Source organism: Heterocephalus glaber, unplaced genomic scaffold, assembly GCF_053883595.1.
Source record: "Heterocephalus glaber isolate CG9 unplaced genomic scaffold, H.glaber_assembly_v1.0 deba00000331, whole genome shotgun sequence".
NCBI classification, from domain to species: domain Eukaryota; kingdom Metazoa; phylum Chordata; class Mammalia; order Rodentia; family Bathyergidae; genus Heterocephalus; species Heterocephalus glaber.
Window position 1 is genome coordinate 60572819 of NW_028258142.1, and position 24151 is coordinate 60596969.

At 36.7% G+C, this 24151-nt stretch overlaps 1 protein-coding gene across 3 annotated transcripts in view; it reads left to right on the forward strand.

Annotated features, from left to right (window-relative positions):
- Smchd1 (structural maintenance of chromosomes flexible hinge domain containing 1) overlaps positions 1–24151 on the forward strand; it is a 121301-nt gene that overhangs the window by 25499 nt on the left and 71651 nt on the right. For 2 of the 3 annotated variants that reach the window (XM_087194322.1, XM_004853186.4), the window contains exons 8-20: positions 2339–2505; positions 4419–4509; positions 5332–5542; positions 7435–7555; positions 7635–7818; positions 11029–11223; positions 12518–12631; positions 13094–13200; positions 14694–14776; positions 14926–15039; positions 20166–20243; positions 20496–20615; positions 23764–23908. In XM_087194322.1, coding sequence (XP_087050448.1) covers positions 2339–2505; positions 4419–4509; positions 5332–5542; positions 7435–7555; positions 7635–7818; positions 11029–11223; positions 12518–12631; positions 13094–13200; positions 14694–14776; positions 14926–15039; positions 20166–20243; positions 20496–20615; positions 23764–23908 — 1730 coding nt within the window. The remainder of the gene's footprint in view (positions 1–2338; positions 2506–4418; positions 4510–5331; positions 5543–7434; positions 7556–7634; positions 7819–11028; positions 11224–12517; positions 12632–13093; positions 13201–14693; positions 14777–14925; positions 15040–20165; positions 20244–20495; positions 20616–23763; positions 23909–24151) is intronic. The other variant, XM_087194319.1, reaches the window with a different exon arrangement.

Sequence of the window (24151 nt, forward strand, 5' to 3'; positions counted from 1 at the left end):
TGAGACATGAGATTTCTGATGCTAGTTTGTTTTTAAATTGTCATTTTTAATATGATAGATTGTAAACAAATTTGAATCTTAAAAGTGAATACATGGTATTTGTTGTATGTTCCTTCAACTTTCTGAAACATTTTTTATGGGGTTTTTTTGAGACTGGGTCCCATTATTTGTTGGTCTTGAACTTATATGTGGCCTCATCTGACTTCAAACTTGTGATCCAAGTGCTGGGATTACAGCTGTGCACCACTGCACCCAGAAAAATTTTTAATTTTGAACATTTAAAAAATAGCTGATTTTAAAGAAATCATGGAAAATTTTTATAGGAAAGTATAAAGAAAATACTCCTAGGTGCCAGAGAAAAGTACTGATAGCATTTTGGTGGATTTTCTTCTGATCTTTTTTTTTTTTTCATTTTTGATCCCACTTTTCTTTTTCGTGGTAGCTGGGGTGAGGTGGAATCTCAGTGTTGTTTTCATTTGCATCTTTCAAATGATCCCACTTTTCTTAAATTAACATTTGGAGTATTTTCTAATTTTATGGAATACTTTAGTATGCAGTGCATTCTTACTTGCTTTAGAGTATTCCTTTGAAAGACTAATGTTAATTTATGAGCATTTAGCATAGTTAAAATATTATGTATAAAGATAACACCATGAATATCTTTGTATAATATTTTTCCTAACTTGCACATTTTAAAACATATAAATGAATTTTTTTGGTTTTTTTTGTTTTGAGGCTGAGTCTTATTTCAAATATGCTATTTAGTCTTGTCTGACCTTGAACTCAAGATCCTCCTTGCTTAGCCTCCCAGGTGCTGGCATTACAGGCTTGTGCTACCATGCCCAGCAGAATGACAGATTTTTGGGGCCGGAGATTTAGCTCAGTGGTTTCGCTGCCTACTGTGCAAGCCCAAGGACCCGAGTCTGATCCCCGGTACCAAAAAAAAAAAAAAGAAAGAAAAAAAGAATTACAGATTTTTTAAAAATAGATTGTTAGAATTTTAATAGCTGTGACAGTGAATTTGAACTTTTTAAACATAGTGTGTATTAAAAATTGCTTGCCTGAAAGGTTAAACTAAAAAAAAAAAAAAATCACATAGATTTCCAACAGTTGTGTATAGAAGTGCCTATCTGATCATTGCTCTATTTTTAGAAAAAATGAGAAGGCGAAAAGGCAGCAAAATGTTGGCAATTTAACAGGCAAAAAAATACCTTCCCTTTCATTGCTTGTCAGCTGAACTTCTTTCCCATGTTTATTACCCACTTTTATTTTCTCTAAACTTATATTCTCTCTGTCCAAGAAATTTTCTGTTTTGCTTATCCCACTTTCCTCCGTTTCATTTGTTTAACAAATTATATATTCTAAAACATTTATGTAATTATTCCATCTTTTTCATCCCCTTGAGCCATCACAAAGCCCTATAAAAATGTTGGTCGATACCCCACCTACGCTATTCAGACAGATGACAAGTAGGGTTGGGCATTTGACTTTCAGAAGTGTGCACTCTACGGAGCTTGGCTGGACCTGGGGGTCTGGGCCCCGTTTTCTCTGCAGATTTTTCTGTGTTTTGTGCTAAATTCATTCTGGTAGGCATTTCATAGATACCAGTAAATACTTGGTCCTTTTCTTTTCCAGAACAGTTCTTTCCAACTTTTATTCGTTGACTTTCCTCAACTCTATTGCTCTTATTTTAAAAAGCAACCGATTTCCTTGAGATAATAGTTTAATGATTATCGTTATATTTTTTACGTATGTAGAAACATGTGCGGTATATGTGGCCATACACACTGGGATCCGTGTAACATCTAACCCTCAGACCTTCTCCCTTCCCTTGCACCAGCTCTTGGTGTTTCCCGAAGTGGCCCAGTGTCCACAATGTTCTGGCCCCTCTTAAACACAGCGTATTTGGGCCAAACCCATGGACCCAGCTGCCCCTAGTTGTCTTGATTGTGGAGGCTGGGTCACTGGTCCTGACAGTTAAGCCGTAGGTTTCCCAAGGAAAAAATTTCACCCTTGGGTTAGTGCCTTCCGTTTTGTTAAGGCATTTTGAAACTCAGAATTTGTCTTTACCTTTTTCTTTATGAGCCTAAAATTGGCTTAGCATTGTAAGATAGTTGTTTTTATGTGTGCCAATTTAGTTGTCTATGTGAAAAGTTTCCCAGCCTCACAGTCTTGTCAGTCTTACAGTACTGTTTTACTGGGACAGTTTCCTCTACATTATTCTGAAGATTGTTTCTGCAACCTAACCAAATGAATCATATTAAAATTTAAATAATAATTACTTTTATAATTATAATTTAGATGATATAATCTGTTGTATTTATATTCACTCTTGTAGCCGTGTGATTCTGTTCATATTACAAATGATGATGAAAGATTTCTACATAATCTTATCTTAGAGGAGAAGGAAAAAGATAGCTTTACTGCTGTGGTTATTACAGGGGTGCAACCAGAACATATACAGTACCTGAAAAATTACTTCCATCTTTGGACTCGACAGTTAGCGTAAGTAATTATATTTGGTTCATGACATGTTGCTACTTATCTTTTTATTTTTTATTTATTTATTTTTTTTGGTACCGGGCACCGAACTACTTATCTTTTTAAAGACAGAAAATACTACAGGTAACACTAAAGCCTCTTAGGTTTCATTTTTATCTGATTTTCTTCCCTTTAGTACAGTGTCCACTGTTCTGATATTGGAGTTAAAAGCATTCTCTATTCATTTATTCTGTAAATATTATAGATCACCTCAGCGTTGAGGCACTAGATATTTGACACCTGTTATGAAATGAAAAATGAACTTCAGAATTTATCAAATTTAGCCATGTTACTCCCATGGCCCTGTTTTATGCTGCTTTTCTGTAGAATCTGTTATCTTCCATACCATATTTTTTTTGTCTGCCTTCCCCATTGAGTTTTTTTTTTTTGTACCAGGGATTGAACTCGGGTCCTTGCACTTGCAAGGCAGGCAATGGAACCACTGAACTAAATCCCCAGCCTTCCCCATTACTGTATCTTCATTTTCTGGAAGAATAGCTGCTGCATAGTAAATGCTGACCAGATGTTTATCATATGAATGCATCAAGCCCATTAAAATAATATATCACATTAGTAATACATAAATCATTGTCTGTTTATTCCAATAAACTGGGTTATCTGTATATATATCCCACTAGACCAAATCAGAAGAATATTTATGTAATGGCTATAAGTTTTTTCTCTGTGTCTGTAGGATATGTATCATTTACTGGATTGTTTCCATAATATGCATCGTCTGAATTACTAAGTTTTGTGAAATTGGTACATCTGTGTAATATTCATATTTCTTTTTTTAAAATCCCCTTTTTTTGGTACTAGAGATTCAACTCAGTGCCTTCACTGGACTACATCTCCAGCCTTTTTTATTTTGACCCAGGGTCTCACTAAGTTACTAGAGTCCCCAGGCTGGGCTCAAAGCTTGCCATCCTCCTGCCTCAGCCTCCCAGAGTGCTTTGTGCCCGCATACCTGGCATCAGTGGTATATTTTAGAGTTGCTAGTATAATAAATTTAATTATTCTTTAATTAAAATATATGAAATTTTACAAATGTGTTAGAAGAATAGTTAAAGATATATTTTAATTAATCCTAAATAATCCACCAAAATACAACTAACTTATACTTAAAAAATAAGGTAACAGGCCAGGGATCTACCTCAGTGGTGCTGCTGCTTGCCTTGCAAGCACGAGGTCCTTAGTTCGATCCCCAGTACAAAATATATATATATGGTAGCAATGATTTCTGAAATGGTTTTCAGTGGGATGTTGTTGAATATAGTAGTGTTGTCTTTTGGAATGTTGAGATAAGATTGTTTCGGTGCCATAGAAGAGAAAACATGACAGTTCTAGAATATTCTCCCACTGAGATTATTTAAAGATACACAATTTGGTCTATTCCCATTTGACTACTTTCTAGAACATCCTTGACAAGTAGAGTTACAGGATCTTCCCTTCTGGTTTGTATTTATTTGACAAACTGTACTTCATGGCAGTACAAAGTATGTGGGTTTTGAAATTGGAAAGGCTTGGATGGAAGCCCTCCTCCTAACTAGTTCTGTGACCTTGTAATTTAACATGCACTTCTTGCCCCCCGGTTTCTGTATCTACAAAGTGAGGTGTAATAATGCCCGCATTTCAGATTGTTTTAAACATTGGGTTATTGTATTTAAAAATCCAGTGGGTAGGGTTGGCTCAGAATGAAGGTCAACAGTAGAGGACCTACTTAGCATATATGGCCCCAACCGTAAAACAAGTCTGATGAAGTGCTTGGCACCTAGTAAGTGCTATTAAATAGAGCTGTAAAAATTTGTTTGGTAGAAGATTATACAAACTATAATTCTATGTGAATTGAAAGTATAAAGTTATTCTTCTTTTCCTAGGCATATTTATCATTACTATATTCACGGACCAAAAGGAAATGAAATACATACATCGAAAGAAGTTGAACCTTTCAACAACATTGATATCGAAGTAAGATAAAAACTCAATTTAAAATATGACAAATATAAATGATGAGATAACTGTACCAGTCCCAAATGACTGTATAACAAAAATCAGACAAAAATTAGATAACTTCTCTCTCCTTGTGTGTAACCAAAGTATTTCAGCTATTTGGTATCCAAATAAAGAAATCATTCCTAGATGGTTGGTTTTTTTAACCTTTGCCATAGTACTTGGTTTTTCTTGTTCCTGTCCTGTAAGATACAGATTGATATTGATCATCATGTCTTGAAAAAGGGAGACTATATATATATATGTATATATGTATGTATGCGTGTCAGTCAATCACAGTTTTCCTTTAAGTTTTGTGAGATTTTGAAGCACAGAACATTGGAATGTAGGGGTCTCAATATTCTTGTCTGCACATTAGAATTTCACTTAGTATGTTGAAACCTTGAATTAAATTCTTTTGCTTCTGATTTGCTTTTTTTGTTGTTGTTTTGAGACAGGGTCTTGCTATGTAGTCCATGCGGGCCTTGAACTCTGTATGTAGCTCAGGCTGGCCTCGAACTCAAGGGAATCCTCCTGCCTCAGTCTCCCAAATGCTGGGATTACAGGCATGCGCCACCACGCCCAGCTGATTTGTTATTTCTTTGCTTACTTTTTGAGTATTATATTCCTTACAGAGATGCTACATACAGCTGTTCAACCCATATACAAATGTATATATTTCATTAAGCTAGGTAATTATTAATAAATGTAGTTTTCACCTCTTCTACTGTTGGACCATGGCTGAGAAAAGTAAAGTCACTGCCGAATTTTATTATTATTTTTGTTTTATTTTTATTTTAGATTTCCATGTTTGAAAAAGGGAAGGCACCTAAGAATGTCAACTTAAGGGAAATACAAGATGACATGCAGACATTGTATATCAACACAGCATCTGATAGCTTTGAGTTCAAGGCTCATGTTGAAGGAGATGGTGTAGTAGAAGGGATTATCCGATACCATCCTTTCTTATATGATAGAGAAACTTACCCTGATGATCCGTGCTTTCCATCAAGTATGTTAATTTGTTCTCTTAGCTACATATGTGATGTTGTGGTTAGAATACTGATTGTGTTCAAAGCAGTGATTTCCAGTTGGACTCTTAAAAAGTTAGATAATTAAATATGAAACTTCCTTTTCTTATGCAAGTCTTGTTAGGTATTTGTGATTTTTGTCTTCCGTATTTTTAAGGAACACTGCCTATAAGAAACTATTTGTTTTTGTTACTGATCTAAACTTTTGGTATCTATGCATGTTAATCCTTTATATATTTCCTCAGATTCTGTTCCCATTAAAAAGTTCTCATTAAATGTTTTACACTATATACAGTCTTATCTGTCCATTTTTCTTTACATTTTGATTTCGTCTTGGTGTAGAATGACTTTTTAGGCCTTAAAATTTTTTAAAGATCCTGTGGGTTTTTTGATCTTTTAAAATTTTTGTCATTTTATGTGTACTGCATCACCATTTTCCTTTTTTGTATATAGAGTAAGGTAGGGATTTAATGTAATATTTTCCATGCAGTGGTTATTCACTTAAAAGAAAAAAGCTTGTGGGATTATTAGTATTGCACTGAATTTATAAATTAGCAGTGCTAAACTTTCTCATCTCCAGTTCTTTAGTATAGCCTTAGTTTTCTGGGTCCTGCAACCAGATTTCCTGATGTGAATACCATTTTGGCCACTTTCTATTGTATACTTTTGGATGAACTCCTCTTTGCCTTAATCTCCTCATGTGTGCAAGAGGGTAATAGTTTATCCCCACAGAGGGGCTGTGAGGTTATCTAAGAAACTGAGGCAAGGCTGTAGGGTACAGCTCAGCACACATGACTCGGTACCTGTGCCTCCTGTGGGGTTGCTGGCCTGACTTAATTTGCTGTTTCTGATTTCCCTGTGCTTTTACATAAAAAGATACTAGTCTTCAAGTAATATCTTAAAAATAAGAGCCCATGAATTGAATGATGGTCAGAGGGGTCTCCAAGAACCAAGTGACGTGGTTTGATTGAAAGGAACTTACAGGTAGGGACTTGTAATGAGGGCTTTAATTAATTCTAAGGAGACGGCTTAGAATTCTAAGGGATGGCTTCATCCCAGGACAGCTAAGGAGCTAATATATTAGAATCATGTTTGATCTTAAATTAATCTGGGTATAAATGAACATATTGCTAAGAAACAGTAATATTACAGATAATTCTGTTAATTATGGTTTTGATGTATGGTAACATTTTTGTACACAAATTTCATACCTACCTGTATCTAATCTTTGATGATGTAATTGTTTATGTAAAATTAAATTCAGCATCATTGACTAATTTGTCCAAACTAGGCAGACTTGCTGCTGCTAAATACTTTCAATTTCTCAGATGATTTTTCATGTGTACTTGTCCTACAGAGTTTCTAAACTGTGTTTTATATCCAGGATTCAGCCCTTGCATTTGTAGAGAGAGGGATTTTGCTCTCAGACATAATCTTTTTCAGATATATGACTCTAACTCTGTCAGTAGCTTGAAAGATTTCAGCTTATCAGCCAGCCTGGCACTCTCAGCACAGGTTGATCAATATACAATTAGGTACTAACTTTAAACACTGTGAGGATGTGAAACCACTTCAGAAATCTGCCATTCTGAGGGCACAGTGAAACTAACTCGGTTTTAAAGTGTTAAAGGATCATATGTGTTTTTGTGTTACCATTTCAATGAAGCGATTTTAATATATCACTGCTGTTTTGAACATTGACTTCTCAGTAATAAGAATTGCTCCTGGGCCGGGGATTTAGCTCAGTAGCACCATGCCAGCCTTGGAAGCTCAAGGTCCTGAGTTCGATCCCTGGTACCCGCCCCCCCCAAAAAAAGAATTGCTCCTACCTTATAAAAATAAACATTTTGTTCAACTTACCCTTTTGATGTAGGATTAAAAGATGATGATGATGATGATGATTGTTTCATACTTGAGAAAGCAGCAAGAGGGAAAAGACCTATTTTTGAATGTTTTTGGAATGGACGATTGATACCGTATACATCAGTTGAAGAGTAAGTTTTGATTTTTGCTAAAAATAACATTGTTTTATAACCTGATCTTTTCACTAACTGGCGTTTCATTCTATTCAAGCTTTGACTGGTGTACTCCTCCTAAGAAGAGAGGCCTTGCACCAATTGAATGCTACAATAGAATATCTGGTGCTTTGTTCACTAATGACAAATTTCAAGTCAGCACAAATAAACTGACCTTTATGGATCTTGAGCTAAAACTGAAAGACAAGAACACCCTTTTTACAAGGATTTTAAATGGACAGGTATGACTTTTAGTGTCGCGTTTTAAATATTTGCAGATGTTTTAAGTAAAACCAAAGACACTACAAGTGTAGATTTTTACTGGTATTTTGTATACTCTGAATTATTTAATCAAGAGATTATGACAAAGAATTGTTTAAAGAATTGTTTAAGAAATGTTTAAGGAGGTAAATGTGTTTAACCTTCTTTAAACATTATGAAGTTATCGGATGTTACATGGTACCCCACTAATATGTGCAACTTTTATGTCTTTGTGTATGAATTAAAAATTTGCTGGATGTGGTGCTACATGCCTATAGGTCCAGCACTTGGGAGGCTGAGGCAGGAGGATCTCCACATGTTTGAGGCCAGCCTGGACTACATAATGAGTTCAAGGGCAGCCTGAGCTACATAGTGAGATTCTATTTCCAAAAAACCCAAAAAATTAAAAGTTAAAGACAGGAGGATCACTGTGAGTTTGAGGCCAACCTGAACACATAGACCCTATCTCAAAAAATCAAAAGTAAAGTGCAAGGACCTGAGTTCAATCCCCGGTACCAAAAAAATAAATAAAAAATATGGGCCGGGCATTTAGCTCAGTGGTTTGGCCGCCTGCTATGCAAGCGCAAGGACCCGAGTTCAATCTCCGGTACCAAAAATAAAAAATCAAAAATATAAAAATTTAAAAATGTTTAAATGTTTTTTAATGAGCTTTCAACTATTTATAGTACTCAAAAAACTTCAAGCTGATTAGACAGGCTAAAATTTACCTGTATTAGATTTTTATTTTCTCCCTGGTACTGGGGATCAAACTCAGGACTTTGCACTTGCCAGGCAGGCATGGTGCCGCTTAGCTACATCCCCAACCCTTTGTATTAGATTTTTTTTTTTTTTTTGGTACTGGGGATCGAACTTGGGTCCTTGGGCTTGCGGGGCAGGTAGCAGAACCACTGAGCTAAATCCCCGGCCCTATATTAGATCTTTATATCAAGGTTTTGACATCTCAGAAACATCTTTACTTAATGAGAGTATATATGGATAATTGTGTGTATTTCATGAGCTCTGCATAATAATGACATAATTAGCCTTGTGGTAAAAATGGGATAGATTATTGAAATATTTTGGTCTAAAAGATTGAGATTATTAAAACCAGTATTAAAAGACACATTCAGTATTAAAATACAAAGATGATCCATTGTAAAGAAAATTTGTAAAAAGTTGAGCAAGACTAGTGTGCTTTTCTTCCCACATACTTCAGATACTTTTACATGATGTTAATCTTTCATCTGCGTGATGTTTAGTTGCCAAGAGATAGGTGATTTTTATCATTAACTTAAGATTACTAAGCAATAAGTATAACATGTAGCACACAGTAATTCTTAATATTTTGAAATTACTATTATAAAGATTCAAATTATAGAATATTAAGATAGTTTAAAGAATTATCTAGTGGGGTTGAGGGTATTACTCAGCTACAGTGCTTGCCCAACGTGTATGAGGCCCTTGGTTTAAAGATGAGCAGCACAAAACTTGTAAGATGTTTAGAAAAGTAAAGACTTATGTAATGAGTAGCCACATAGTAATCTCCTACTTCACTGCCACTCTGCATTGACTTTTAATTAATGTATCTGTTAGTTCATTTGGTTGACAGTGAATCCTGGGAGTCTTGAAACACGGGTTAAGAATTTGATAGGCAGACTTCCCCATTTCTAGTTAAGGATTTTAGTATCCGTGTCTGCCTCAGAGACAGACAACAATGATTTGCTGATTTGGGAAAGAGTTAGTACCTGAGGAAGTAGATGGGGGACAGATTTCCTTGAAAGTATGTTCCATCTTCAGCCTCTGAGTTTTTACCGTGTACGTGCATATCATATTCAGGTAACTTTAAAGTCAAAGGTTGTTTATTAGTAACTGATAACCCCTCCAACTGCAAGCTGTAAAATACTTAGGTGAAATCATTTTGAGTTTTGTCTCATTTTCCATTGGAAATGGTTTAATATGGCATCAAATATGTGGGAGGAAAGGAAGAAGCTTCAGAAACTATGGCTTGTCCTCTGCAAGCGTGTGATGGGGAGATTGTCTTCCTGCTTGGTTCTAGAGATAGGTATCAAACAGTGTAGCTGCCTAAGCTTGCATATGAATATCCACCTTCTCTTCCATCAGGATGAAGAATGATTGGCATAAATAGATCATCTTTCTTTATTACTAGAAAATAATTTAATTTTTGAATAGAGAAAAATGTGGGGCTATAGCTCAGTGGTGTAGCACTTGCCTAGTAAGCACGAAGCTCTGGGTCGGGCACTCAGTACTGGGGGAAAGATTTGCAGAATAGTACTGTCCAACCTGGTTTTTATTACCACTTTCTTAGGGGGCCTTTGTAAACGTATTTTTCTTTTCTTTCCTTTTTTTTTTTTTTTTTTTGGTACCAGGGATTGAACTTGGGTCCTTTTGCTTGTGCAGCAGGCGGCAAAAGCACTGAGCTAAATCCCCGGCCCAGACGTACTTTTTTTAATTGCTGCTCCCAATGAAACTAAACACCAGAGTTCCCCTCTGTCTGTGGTAGAAGTATTTATCTGTGCTCCATAACAGGGATTTGTTTTTCAGTGCCGGGGGTGGAGCCTGGACTTGGACTGTGCTAGGCAAGCCCTCTGCCCCTGTCATTTACGCTGAGAAGACTCCGCTTGCTCACTCCTGAGCCAGCTAGCTCTCCTGCGGGGCAACCAGTATTCCTCGCTTTTTCAGGGCAGCCTAGGATTTAAAGTAGGAAGAATGTTTTGTTACTGGCATTAACCATTGAGACCTTGGTTCCAAGGATGATAACCAAGTTGTTATTTTTGTTTAGTTTTGTATTTTTTTCAGCACTAGGGAGTGAAACCAGGGCATTAGCTCTGAGCTACATGTCTAGCCCTTTTAAAACCTTTTGATTTTGAGACAGGGTCTTGTTAAGTTGTTCAGTCGCGGAGGCTGAGCTTCAGCTTGTGACTCTCCTGCCTCGGCCCCCCAGTGTTGGGCTTACAGGTGCATACTAGCACACCCAGGGATAGCAAAGATTTCTTACTAATGCTTTCATTTGAAATCTAAATATGTATGGGTGCAAATACAGAAGAAGATTTTTTTGCTAGGTTTTCTGAGATACAGTATATGGAAGGAAAATGAAATGAGTAGCAGATGTCTGTGGCTAATTTGTTGTTTACATGTAGCTGTATTTCATAGAACATTTAAAATTTTTACAGGAAATACGAATGAAAATTGACAGAGAATTTGCTTTATGGCTGAAGGACTGTCATGAAAAGTATGACAAACAAATAAAATTTACGCTTTTTAAAGGAATAATTACACGTCCTGATCTCCCGTCTAAAAAGCAAGGCCCCTGGGCAACATACTCAGCAATAGAATGGGATGGAAAAATATACAAAGCAGGACAGTTGGTAGGTTTAATTTGTTTTCAGATTTGGTGTCTGGTAAAATTTGAAACTAAGTTAGGTGTATTAGAATTTAATAACAATATATCATGCATGCGTTAGCTCCTAAGGAGCAGTAAAGAATGAAAAGCACGATTGCTTTAGTTACATCATTTATTATAGCATTTTTTAAAAACTTGTTTATTGCCAAAGGCACATGGAGATTTCCAGTGTTTTCCCTTTTAATGTGTTGTGAGAATGATTTCTTAGCCTTTATCGTTGAGATCTAGCATACTGTTCCTTTTTCCTGTATTGTGGAGAATGCTGAAACCAAGGAAATGTGCTTTGTTCTTAGGAAGTTTTAGCCTAGGGTCGACATAATGTAAACATGAATAACGAGACATAAGGAGGATATAGGTGACTTGGGTGCCTTGGGAGAGGAGTGCATTTTCTTTCTTCAGGTGGTGTTGGAAGAGGAGAGTAAATTATGGACAAGGAATGGCATTTGTGTCAACCTTGAAAGAAGTGGTCTTGGGTCAGCACAGACAATCACAAGATAAAGGACATCCATCCTATATTTAACACCAGAAATTGGATGAGGTCACTTAGAAGTCATGAATATAGCTACAGAGGCCAGGGGCTGAGCCTCGGGCTTTCCTGACATGTTGGTTTAGGATGAAAGGGCCTAGCAGGGGAGACTGAGAGGATAGCTAGGGAGATGGAAGCAAACCAGGAGGCATGGTGACCCTGAAGCTGAGGGGAGATTTGCAAGGAGGAGGGAGCAGTCACATCTGTGAAATGCTCTGTGGTAACTGAGGAAGCCCCCTGAGGGCAGACACACAGGTAAGTCCAGGGAAATAGCAGGCAGTTAAGACTTGGGCTGTCTTGCAGCCTAGTGTGTGCGTAGGGAGAGTTTAGACAGAGGCTGAAAAGGTAGAGTGGATAATAAACTCTTGCAGTCTAGGGGATTTCAGAATTGGATTAATGGAAATATTACCCTTAGATTTTTTTTTTAAGGTAAGAAAAATATCTTACGCAAGTTTTAAGCTAGTTTATTTGAGAAACAAGTTAACTTGTCGAGTTTATAAGCACGTGCTTTGCTGTGACAAATTTGTGTAAAGAATCTGCTTTATCTTTGCAGAGATTTAAGAGTAAGTAGAGAACTTCACAAATACAATTTTATTAGAATAGTAGAATGCTTCATGAGTTTTTCTCATGATAGATACCAAGGGTTTTTGCCTTCTATAAAAGTTCTATTAAGTCTGTTTCTTATTAGTAAATATTGCTACTGACCTCTTTTATTAAAAAATCTAAATATTAGGTCAAGACAATCAAAACACTTCCCCTCTTCTATGGAAGTATAGTAAGATTTTTCCTGTATGGTGATCATGATGGAGAAGTATATGCTACAGGAGGAGAAGTTCAAATTGCAATGGTAAGACAGCAAGTAATAAAAATACTTATTTTTTTTGGCAGTACTGGAGAATCTATAGAACCTACCATCTGTAGCTCCAATGTTTTACAAACATATATTATTGCTAGTTACCACAGTAACTTTATAAAGTACACATTTCCTCCAGGGCCTACAAACTAGTAAGTGTGGGTACTGTCTCAAAGGTAAGTAGCTGCAAGACCACAGTGAAGTTTTTTTCCTTTTCGACCTCTTGTTATTTATTTGAATGGTGTATCATTAAAATTAATGGAAGTTGCATAAAAATGAAAATACTCTGATTTATAATGTATCCCATTAAATATTCTGGTATATAAGAATGGCTACTTGTATTTATATAGCATGCTTAATTCAGATAAAATATCCCTTTGAAAGACAAATGGGTGATGTTTTGGCAGCTAAATTTAAACAGTTTTCTTTGAAATGTTATAAATTCACTTTATTCAGGAACCTCAGGCACTATATGATGAAATAAAAACTGTGCCAATTGCAAAGCTGGATAGGACAGTTGCTGAGAAAACTGTTAAAAAATATGTAGAAGATGAAATGGCAAGGTAAGTTACATTTCAAGAAGCATGACAAGGGGCCGGGGGTTTAGCTCAGTGGTTTCACCGCCTGCTGCGCAAGTGTAAGGTCCCAAGTTCAATCCCCGGTACCAAAAAAAAAAAAAAGAATTGAGTATGTCATTTACAGTTCTAAAGGGCATTTGTAGTTTAAAGATGTTACACATGGATGAATTTTTTTACTTTTGCAGGGTTTTGTTTCTTCTTTTAATTTTGAGACAGGATCTCACTCTGTAGTTCAGGCTGGCCTTGCACTCAGCCCAGGCTGGCCTCAAACTCATGGCAATGCTACTGCCTCAGCCTCCCGAGTGCTGAGATTATAGGCACATATCATCACACTTGGCTCGACATTAAATATCGAGAGGCATGATTATAAAATCAGCATTCCAGATGTGTAGAGAAAGAAAGAAAGCATGTATGTACCTAAAGTGTCATGTTTGTAGTTACTGTGATTAAGGCATTAAAAAAAACTTGGTTTGATTGACAACTAGATGAAAACTTTAGAACCTTCTAAGAGATGAAGGTAATTAAAAAAAAAAAAGTAGAAAAGCAAAACTGTAGTTGGATCGTCTGCTTTTATAGCTAAAGATACAATCATTTTGTGTCTTACTGGGCTTTTTTATCCTTAGAGTTTATCCTGTCTCCCAAAGGTAACATGTATTATAAACAAATAGAAAAACCACAAAAGAATTTGACAGCTTCTGGATCTTAATCCCAAGAGATTTTGTCTTGCTTTTTTTTAAGGAACGTCAACATTTATTTAACATGATAAAAAAGAAATGAGATATGAACATTTTCATTTAAATGATAGTAGCCTTTAATACATTACATGTGCTCATTGTATAGTATATACACAATGAACATAATTATATTTGTACATGAACTAAGTACTGGAATTGAAAACCTGCTTATTGCTGTACACATCTGTCCCAATGAAGTTTAAGTCCAGTACTTCAAGATATCTACATTTTTGTTTTTTTAAGAAAAGGTAGGTGATAACATTTGCATTTAAGCTGACGAGTGGCGGTAACTGCTGACATTGTAATCTGAGAAAGAATTAAAGTGGAAAAGAGAATATACTTCACTTAGCAGTAAGAAAATGGCACATCAGGCCAGGGATTTAGCTCAGTGGTTCCAACGCCTGCCTCGTAAGTGCAAAGACCAGAGTTCAATCCCCAGTACCAAAAAACAAAAAAAGTAAAATATATATATATAAAATTTTCTCAAATCAAGAGTGATGTAAAGCACTGCAGTAGCCAAAATGGGAAGAAGGAAAAAACAAGTTTCATTGAAATGTCTTGCTTCTTGAGTAGCCACAATAAGAATAAAGAAGAAAAATTTTTAGTTGACTAATACATTTAGAATTCCAGATTTAACCTTTAAAGTTCATGAACAATAAATAAGATGCTAGTAACTTGTGTATTTATAAGTAAGATCATCATTAGCAAAGTTCGTGAAACACTAATATGCTGGTTTCATAATAGGCTCCCTGACAGATTGTCAGTAACTTGGCCTGAAGGAGATGAATTATTGCCTAATGAGATTAGGCCTGCTGGAACTCCCATTGGTATGTTGTTGTTTTCTCTACTACCAAAACATGCTTCTGTTTTGCCTTGTATTTCTAATATATAAAACGCCATGAAAAGTTAAAATGCAGTGTTTGATGATGTAGCAGATTCTTTAGGTGTAATTAAGACTTTAATTTTCAACTCATAGGTGCATTAAGAATAGAAATACTGAACAAAAAAGGGGAAGCAATGCAAAAGCTTCCAGGAACAAGTCATGGAGGGTCAAAAAAACTCCTGGTTGAGCTTAAAGTTATACTACACTGTAAGTATGCAGACTAACTCAGATCTTTAATATTTTGTTAAAATATAATAGCAATCTGAGTATTTTCATGTAATTATTGATGGACACAGTGAATCTGATTAAAGGAAGGAATTTCAGGTGTGATACAAATAACTTTTTTGTTGATAGTTTTCTTAAGTGTTTTTTTCCTAAGTGTTTTGTTTTCAAAATACTTTATCCTGAATTTTCTCGGGGAACTAACTGTGGGCTAAAGTAAAAATGTGGTGTAGATATGTTGAAAAATTTAGATAATCCTTAAGGTCCTTTCCAGATCAAAAATACTGTGGCTCTGAACCTGGGGGCTGGAAGTACTTGGTTCCAGTAATAAGCCTGGGGCTCTCTGGCGCCAAGGAAAAGAGCTGCTTCTAGTGCTCATCTTCTCCCTAACCGAATCACCTTCTTTGTTAACTTGGGATCTGTTATATTTGTCTTAACCACCTAAAATATTTTCACTTTATGCTTTGACTAATCTGTTCTGTCACATACATTTGTGTGACTGGGCCATGAAATTTTCAAGATTTGGTATTTTATTTAATATGTGTTTATTTCCAGCATTTAAAAACTCGTCAATGATAGTATGTACTTGCATTTTACAGACATCTTATGAGGCCTTTCAGCAGCATTTAACAATTTAATTTTACTGCAAGATTTTCTCTTTTTTTTGTTTCTGTGGACACTCTGTGCTGTATTTACCTGACTTGCTTTGTCTTAAAAGCAGTACACAGTCAGTCTATCTTACAGTTGTAGCTGGAAGTTGTCCGGCACAGGTTTCTCGGTGTTGATAGGACTGCATTCCTTCTGGAGTTCTAGGGAGCCCTGTATTTCCTGCCTTCTAGAATCTGCTCATTCCTTGGCTTGTGGGCCTTTCTTCATCTTCAAAGCCAGCATGATGTAGCATCTTCAAACCTCGCTATAGCTGTCCTTCCTACCTATTCCTTTAAAAACATGTATACTGTTTATATAAAATGAAAAATGGCAAAATATATATAACAAAAGTTACCATTTAAGTGTGTTCAGTGGTAGTGAGTGAGTTCAGATTATTGCCCAGCCGTTCCTACTGTCCATCTCTAGAACTTTCTCACATTCTAAACTAAACCCTGTAACAGTAACTTCCCACTACTCTCCCCCAGCCCCTGGCAGCCACTATTCTATTTTCTGCTTCTGTGAAACTGACAATTCTGTGTTTCTCATATAAGTGGAATCGTACAGTTCAGTGGTACCTCCGTTCACAAACTTAATTCTTTCCATGATTCTGGTCTCAAACCAAATTGGACAAGAGCTGAATCAAATAGCCCCAGAAGGTCAACATTGAACCCAACCATTGAATTTGATTCGGTTCTTGTCCAGTTCGGTTTGTGACCAGAATCATGAAAAGAATTAGGGTCGTGAACTGAAGCACCACTGTGTTTGTATTTTAGGCTCTAAGAAACCTAAGACCTTTGTTTTAACCACTTCAGTCTATCGTTGTAGAATGAAAGTTTATCTCCTTGCTCTAAATGATAAAATCTTCGAGTTGGGTGTGGTTCCACACTGCCTTTGTGGTCCTGCACTTGGAGACTGGCAGAAGGATCACTTGAGTCCAGAAGTTCAAGCTCAACCTGGAGAAAATACCAAGACCCTGTGTGTATGGGGGGGGCGGTCATCAGAATACACAAAGATAAAAACTCCATGGGAGCAAGCATCTTCACGTTTTTCTTGCATATAGGATTTAGTACATATTTGTTGAAAAAATACGTAAAGAATCAAAGTTGTTTATTCTCTTCAGATGACTTCTGCTGCTGATTTACCAATTTCCATGACAGATTGATATTGCACCATTATTTAAACTTTACTTTAAATGAAACAGAAATGTAGCATTATGTGATGAGGCCTGGTATATTGATTAACCTAGTTGACAGTTACCGAGTGTTTGCTTCACTTGCTTTATCTCGGTGTTTTGGGTGTGTATGTGGCTATTGAATTGCAAGTGCGTGAATTTCTCTCTTATGAATTATAATTCCGTTATCGCAGTAACTTTTTGGTACCATCTCATAACCAGTCCAGCTTACATTTCCCTGATTTGCTAAATTGATACTTTCAAGTTTGTTTTGGAGGCATCAGGTACCAGGTACATGTATTATGTTCAATTATGCATTATCTTAAGTCTTTGTGTTCTCGTAGGAGAACCCCTTCCTTTTTAGCATGCCACTAATGGTCTAAGAAAACCTAATCGCTTGTTTTGTAGTTTCATATATTTCTGTTCATTTCCTTGAAATGTTAAAGAGAAGACAGACTCACTTTGCTTCCGCTCGGGTGGCACACTTCTACGTCACCTAGTTTCCAGTTCCCAGTTCCCAGCTTCTGGCGCTGCCTGCCCAGACTGGGCACAGACCTCGCTGGAGAGCACTGCCCAGCTCAGGTGACCAGTCGACTCCAGGCCCCCGCTTGGATTTGATCATCTCCTAGAACGGCTCACAGAACTCCGGAAATGAATGTTACTTATGTTTTCTAGTTTATCATAAAGAGTATAACTAGGATCAGCCAAAGAGATGCATAGGGCGGTCTATGAAGGGTGGACACCACGCCAGCCCCTAGTACCATGGTGGACTTCCTGCCACAGGTTCTCTGGCACCCTTCCTTTTGGGTTTTCATGGAGGCATGAGAGATGAGTTCATTGGCCATTGAGGACTGAACTCAAAACCCAGCTCTTCCTCTCCTGCACAGAGCAGGGAGAGTGCGTGTGAGATTGCTACCCTCCAATCACACAGCCCTCCATTCTTAGATACTTCCCGGAAGTCATCTCATTAATGTAAATTCACAGTGGTTGAATGACAAAATAAACAGCTCACACGTATCACTCACAGTCAAGACGGGCTGCAGGGACTCTGCCAAGAATGAAGGCACAGACCAGGGATTTAGCTCACTGTGCCACTGCCTGCCTTGCAAGCAGAAGGTCCCGAGTTCTAATCCCAGTACCAAAAAACAAAAAGAAGAGGCACAGCAGCTTCGCAGGCTCTACCTGCATGCTCTACCTCAGCACCTCCAACCAGCTGAGGGTGAAAGTATTTGAGAAGAAATTGTGCCTGCACTAAACCTATAGACTTTGTTTTCCTTTTACTGCCTAAATAGTACATAGTATATGTTCTATTTAGTTTTAAATAGTACATAGTACAGTAGTACATGTTCTGTTTCCTGAAAAATGGAAGTTAGCCTAAAACCTTGATTAGATTGCGATTCCCCACTTTGCCTGCTAAAGCGAGACTCATCTTCCTAGCCAGTCTTACAGTATCACATCAAGAAGCACATTCTAATTGTCCTTGTATTAGTACTGCTAGGATAGATCATTGAATTGACTTGACTAACATAATGGTGAAGTTCCCCTGCACCTATCATATAACAGTTTCATCCAGTAATGTAGTGCTCTTCAGTTATTCTATTGGGTGTGCAAAAGGATGAATTTTTTCTTTTCTTTATCAACCAGACCATTTTGGTTACTCTGAAAAACAGCTTTTATGGAAAAAGCAGTATCAAGGCTTAATTCCTTTTTCTTTCATTGCAAGTTATCAGAGTCAGGCATTGGTGCTGCACAGTAATCCCTAGTGAGGATTATTTTTGTTTTTGTATACTTACAGGAATTACATATTTGACATGCTTCATTTTTTCAGATATGCCTTCATGATGGATCCTATGTCCTTGCTATAACCCTTTCAGTCTTTGATGTCAGCTTTCTTGCTTAAAATATCCTAGAATTAATTCCCCTAATGTATATTTAACCCTAGATCCAGATCCAGCTGCTGTAACTATTTCTTGTCAATGGGGAATGGTCTTAAAAGGATCCAGTCTAAGTGTTAGGATTGCTTGTTGAAATTGCTTCTTGGCTCTTTCAGTTGACAGCTAGGAATGACCACTTCTACAAAGCAGAAAAACTACTCATGCTGGATGCTGGTGCTTTGGGTTTTTTAACTTAACACTTGGGGTTTTTTACTTGTATTTCCCTGTACTATACCTATAGCCCCAACATCTTGATTCATAATATTAATAATTCCCTATTTGCTTTATTCCATACTATATTTAAATAATTTCAGAATAATACTGATGGTATTTCTAATAAGATTTAATTGAATTTGATTTCTTTGTCCTTAAAATATTTTTCGCTATGTAAATAGTAAAAAGTCTAAATTTAAATAATTACCTTTTTTCTTTTCTCCACTTAGTATTAGGGATTGGATGCAGGGTGGCCTCCATGTTCTGCTACTGAACTGTATCTAACCTCCTTTTAAAAATTTTTATTTTGAGACAGGGTCCGCTAAGTTGGTTAGGATCTTCTCGAACTTGGGCTCCTCCTGCCTCAGCTTCCAAAGTAGCTTGGATTATAGGCAGACACTACTGTACCCGCCTCTTTTTTTTTATGTCATCTCACCTGGTTGATAAACAGTTTGGTTTTATTTATGAATTGCCTTATTTTAATTCTGTTTTTTAAAATATTTCAATGCATAATTCCAAAGTGGACAATAAACATTAAGGAATGTTTCAGAGAAGTCATGTCATCCCTCTACTCTGTTTTCTTTCTGCCTCTTCTTCCCTTTATTAGTGTTTGGCTTATCTTACTTTTTTTTTTTTTTAAGTTCTAAGCAATACATAAGTCTTGCTCTTCTAACAGTAGGTCTTAGAGATTGCTTTCTAGTAAAATGTGCTATTTTAACTTTAAAGAAAACTTTTAAGGAAAGTGGTTTTTAATATCAAGGAAAATTCTGTCTATATCTGTGTGCCAACTAAACTTATTTACAAATAATGTAAAATGCTTTACAAATAAAGATTAGAACTACGGTGATTTTAATGAGCTGGAGTAAACTTTTATTATTGTTCACTTGCTTAGAATATTGTTAGAGGGCCGGGGATTTAGCTCAGTGGTTTCGCCACCTGCTGCGCAAGTGCAGGGACCCAAGTTCGATCCCCAGTACCAAAAAAAAAAATGCAGAATAGAATATTGTTAGATTTTTGAAGCTTCACAACAATTTTTAAAAATTTATAGCAAATAAAGATAACTGCATTTAATGCCACAGTGATTTCTTATATTCATATTTGATGCTCATTTTCTTAAGGCAATATTGTTTTTTTTTTCTTTTAAGCCTCAAGTGGAAATAAAGAAATCATTTCACATATCAGTCAACATGGAGGAAAATGGCCTTATTGGTTTAAAAAAATGGGTAAGTCATTATTCTGAATGTTAAAACCTATATCTGGGCTAGAGATGTAGGCCAGTGGGGGAGTACATACCTTGTGTGCATGTGGTGAAGACTTTGAGCCCCAGCACTGCCTCCCCCACCCCCAGGTGCTGGGTGTAGCGCTGTGAACCTGTAACCCAGCTCACGAAGGCGGCCCACGCTCAAAGATGCACACAGATAGTTTCAGCCAGTGTTAGGTTGGCTTGATTTTTACTTTCTTCTTAATTTATCCAGAAAATATTCAAAAATTGGGGAATTACACATTGAAATTGCAAGTGGTATTGAATGAAAGTAATGCAGACACCTATGCGGGAAGACCATTACCATCTAAAGCAATTAAATTTTCTGTTAAAGGTAAGCAAAGCACGAATATGTAACTATGTGTACTCAAGGTGACATTTTATTTGTTTTTTGTTTTTTGGTACCGGGGATTGAACTCGGGACCTTGTGCTTGCGAGGCAGGCAGTGGAACCACTGAGCTAAATCCCCAGTGAAAGGTGACAGTTTAAATCAAGACAGGAATGATAGGTAATTTAATAAAGGCTATTTGGGCAGTGAACCAACTTGATTTTTAAATGGCTTTATAAATCTAATTGATAGTCATGTTCTTTCCTAATTTTGAAAATACCATTTTTTTTGTACTTTGTATTTTTGATGATGAAGTCTAAAGTTGTTCTGATTCTTGACCTTTTGCACAATCTCAGGTATTTGAGGAATCTTCTTTTCCATTTTCTGCAATTTTTAGTTGCATGGCTTGGTGTGAGTCTGTTACCATTCAGGTGCTGTGTACCTCATCACCTTTTCAGTATGGAAGATCCTGTTATTTTCTAGGATTTTTTTGTTGAATTACTTGATTTTCTATCCCATATCCCACTCTCTTTCCTAAAATATACTACAATGTTTGATCTCATATACTAATTTTCTTTTTCTGTCTCTTGGTTTTAGTTTTCTAATTTGAGATTCCCTCAATACTCAATACTTACTGGCTTTTTCTTTCTGCCATTATTTTTTAGTTTCTAACATTTCCTTTTTCACTATCTGGTTATTCCTTTTTCAGAACACTCTCTTCCTTCTTCGTGGATTCAGTATCTTTTGAGGATAGTAGTAATAGTATAGTTTTTCTTGATCTTTTTTCTTTTTGTTTTCTTCACGTTACTTTTTTCTGTTTGCTCTAAGTGTTTCGTGTTAGATGATCTCTTGCATGTCTAGCCGTTTGCTCATTTTTAACACTAGGACATGTGAAAATAGTATTTCATTGTGGGATGTTGTGTTGCGAGGGCTCCCGTCTGGCTATGCTGATTCTGAGGATGGAGCCTTCCGGTGGGTGCCTTGCTGGGGCAGCGAGCGACCTGACTGTCTGCTCTGCATGTGAAGTTGGGTGGGCTGTTGGGCCACAAGGAGGTTTCACCTTTAATAGACAGTCTTTCCATTCATTTTCTTATTTTCAGCAGACTATGATGGGTTCAGTGGTGGTGTTTTCCTTATTCCCTCGGCCGACCCTTTTCTTTCTTCAGAATAAACCTGTCTTTTGCTGGGGATGAAGAAGACATTTGCCTTAGCCTACACCTTGAGGGGTGGGGATTTGGAGAACTGTTTCTTTAACAGACTCCCCACAGATCTCTCAGCGTTACTGGTTTTCCTACAGCTGATGCAGCTGCTCCTGAGACTTTGGAGGACCCTGGGGTGTGATCCAGATTGAGTCAACTTTTTTGTTGTTTGAGGGTTTGATATACGTAGGTTTTTCTGCCAAGCCCACTACACTTTCCATGTTCTTCAGCTTTCAGATTCTATTACTCTTATCTCTTTTCTTGTTTGTTGATTTTGTAGGCTTAGGGCTCCTAATTAAAAAATCTATGGTGTCATTACAGTGGGGCTTTGGAGAGAACTGATCTGTCTGTAATCACCTTGCTTTCTTTAGTTAAAAGGACCACTAGAAGATATTTATTTTATTTTATTTTATTTTATTTTATTTTATTTTATTTTGCGGTACCAGGGATAGAACTCAGGACCGTGCACTTGTGAGGGGAAGATACTTTTTTTAAATATCATTTACTTTGTACATAGAAATCAATCATTTTCTTTTAACTCTATGCAACATATTTCATATTATGGATTTGCTATAGTTTCAAGAGTTTCCTGTTGATGAACCATTTAGATTTTCAGGTTTTTGGCTATAAAATTTATGCTATAAAAATTATGCTACTTGTGGCATAATTTCTCTGGGGTGAATACCAAGAATCCTCAAAAGGCTATTTCAGTGGTACTCCCATCAACAAGCAATGAAACTTTGTTTCATATTGACCAAATAATATGGTTTTTTATCCAAAGTGGTAGTTAGATGATAATTTTTATGTGGTATACCTCCTCTAAGCATTTATTGGAAGTTGTATGTCATCTGAGAGCTTGTTCATTTACAGTGCCCATTTTAATACTTCAGACTAAGGCTTTCGTTTTCAAATTTAAGTTTGTATCTCAGCCACCTGGAAAGCTTATTAAAACAGCCTGCTGGGCCTTAGCTCCAGAGTTTCAGATTGAGCGTGTTTGAGGGTAGGCCCTACAATGTGTGTTTCTAATGAGTTCCAAACTACTATGTTGGAGACCACATTCTGAGAAGAGCTAGCTCAGTGTGGGCTTAGCATGTGTGAGGCTGGGGGGCGGGGGTAAGAATGCTAGTTTATTTCATTCATTCATTCATTCATTCATTTATTTATTTTTGGTACCGGGGGCGAAATCAGGACCTTGCGCTTGCAAGGCAGGTGGCGGAACCACTGAGCTACATCCCCAGCCCTATTGCTTTTATTTATTTTTTATTTATTTATTTATTTTTTGGGGGGGGTACCGGGGATCGAACTCGGTTCCTTGCGCTTGCGCAGCAGGCGGCGAAACCACTGAGCTAAATCCCCAGCGCCCTATTGCTTTTAAATGTATTCTGAATTTTAATTCTTTGTTGCATAGGTTGCAAATAATTTCTCATATGTAACTTCTCTTCTAAACTCATCAAATCTTTTTATAGCTGTTCTGTTTTATCTTAGAAAGTCTTTCTCATAAGATTATAAACATTATTATATTCCAATAGTTTCACAATTCAGAATATCCATTTCTACTTCTAGAATCTTACTATTACATATGGTATGAGATGAAGTTCTGATATACCTTGCTGAGTATAGTGGCCTACACTGAGGAGCCTTACAAGTTCCACCCCAGGCAGGGCAGCTTAGTGACTTAGTGAATGAGACCCTATCTCAAAATAAAAATGACAGAGGGCTAGAGATGTAGCATAGGGTAAAGGCCCTTAGTTCAATCCCAAGTACCACAAGAGAAAAAGTTCTAATTATTATCCCCTGTGAATTACTGGTAATGGTTAAATTTTTGCACAGATTTAAAATGCCATCTTTATCCATAGTCTGTAATTTCCCATATATGAATGAGTCTGTTTCTAACCTTCAGTGAATTTTATGACCAATGAATTTGCTTTTTATTTGAATTTTTGTTTTTGTTAAAGAGGGCAAGCCAGAGAAATTTTCCTTTGGACTCCTGGATCCTCCTTTTCGTGTTGGTGTCCCATTCAATATCCCTTTGGAGTTTCAGGATGAATTTGGTCACACTAGCCAACTAGCAACGGACATTCAGCCAGTTCTTGAAACAAGGTAAATATCCATGTGTATTTGTCTCTTCATATTTGCCAAGCATTCCTTCTTTTGTTCGAATTATTTATGTGAGATTGACTTCAGTTTTGTCATTTAAAGTGCCCAGTGAATTTTATGATAATCTGGATATTCATTTGATGCAAACTATCTTCTGTGACTACGATGTCTTGTATCAGTTGTTTCCCTGAAGTTAGTCATTTGACTAAATCAACTGTTGAGGTCATTTGGGTATTTAGGTTTTTT